The sequence below is a fragment of the Monoraphidium neglectum genome (genome assembly GCF_000611645.1).
Source record: "Monoraphidium neglectum strain SAG 48.87 unplaced genomic scaffold scaffold05231, whole genome shotgun sequence".
Lineage (NCBI taxonomy): Eukaryota > Viridiplantae > Chlorophyta > Chlorophyceae > Sphaeropleales > Selenastraceae > Monoraphidium > Monoraphidium neglectum.
The window spans coordinates 2,173-3,461 of NW_014008399.1; the positions used below are offsets into that span (position 1 = coordinate 2,173).

Here is a 1,289-nt window from a genome sequence, read left to right on the forward strand (position 1 = left end):
GCGGCCGCCGAAGTTGACATCGTCAGCAGCGCATATGCGGTCGGGCCCGCAGCCAGCGGGTCCAAGTTCAGCGCCTCGTTCGCGTCTGCCCCAGCCGGCACCACGCCGGCCATGACCGCGGCCGCAGTCAGGCGATTATCCAAGTCAGCCTGGCAGCGGTTAGGGCGGCGGTTGGGTATGAGGTTGGCGAGGGGGGCTGGTGCATGGGGGAGGTCGGACCAAGTGCCGCTCGGCGGCGGGGCTCCATGCAGCTGCGCAACACGCACGCGGAAGGGGCCGCGCGCTGCGGCTTAGAGCGTGTGCAAGGCAAGGCACAGGCCGCAACGCGCCCCAAAGGAGCGCCCGCCACCGCGCAGGCGGCGCCGGGTGGCCGGCCGCACCTGGTTGTGGCTGGCCACGACAGACAGCATCCCGCACAGGTGCTGCACGCTGGGCAGCAGCCCCATGTCGCTGAGCTGCGGCCGCAGCATGCCCAGCGCGAGCATCATGCTCGTCGTGTCCGGCGGCCCCACGCTCGCCGCCAGCGCACGAAGCATGACGTCCGCCCCGCCTGCCGCCCCGCCTGCGCCGGCGCCCGGCCGCGCCACCGCTGCCTTGCCGTCGCCAGCGGCGCCGGCCTCGAGCTTGCGCCGCTGCAGCAGCATGAGCAGGCAGGCCAGCTGCGCAATGTCGCGCAGGACGCTCGACACGTGGTGCTGCTCCATGTGCGAGCGCTGCGCGAAGAGGTGCCCAAGCAGCCGCTGAAGGACCGGCGGCTGCCACGCCAGCCACGCGTCGCCGTTGTGCACCGCGCAGGCCGTCGCCAGCTGGCTCATGCAGCGGATGACCGGCTGGATGTGGCCGGGCAGCGCCTCGCGCGGCTGCTGGCAGAACGCGTGCAGCAGCAGCTGCACCTGCACCAGGCTGCCGCACATGCACCAGCCGTGCTCGTGCTGCAGCACCACCACCGCCCACAGGGAGTTGCTGATCGTCTGCACCATGGCGCGCTGCAAATGGCCGCACAGGTGACCCAGCAGCAGCTGCACCTGCGGCAGCGTCAGCAGCGGCACGCATGGCGCCGCGGCGGAGGCCGCCGGGGACGCCGGCACTGCCAGGGGCAGGGCCGCCGCGAGGGACCCGCCTGCCCCCTCGCCCGCTGGCGCTCCAGCCTGCGGCGGCTGCCCCACCGCCGCCGCCGCCTCAGCGGCGGGCGGCTCAGTCGAGAGCAACGCGCCGCCCTCGGCAGCGGCAGCGGACCCTGGAGACTCCGGCGGCGACTCCTGCGTCCCGCCCGCCGCCTGACGCTCAGC

The 1,289-nt window shown here is 74.0% G+C and overlaps 1 protein-coding gene across 1 annotated transcript in view; it reads right to left on the reverse strand.

Moving 5' to 3' along the window:
* The window catches only part of MNEG_15330 (hypothetical protein), a gene marked incomplete at both ends in the record, with an annotated part of 3,879 nt that overhangs the window by 1,951 nt on the left and 639 nt on the right, over positions 1–1,289 (reverse strand). Inside the window, 2 exons of the mRNA XM_014036199.1 lie at positions 102–149; positions 381–1,277. Of these exons, the coding sequence (XP_013891653.1) occupies positions 102–149; positions 381–1,277 (945 nt within the window). The remainder of the gene's footprint in view (positions 1–101; positions 150–380; positions 1,278–1,289) is intronic.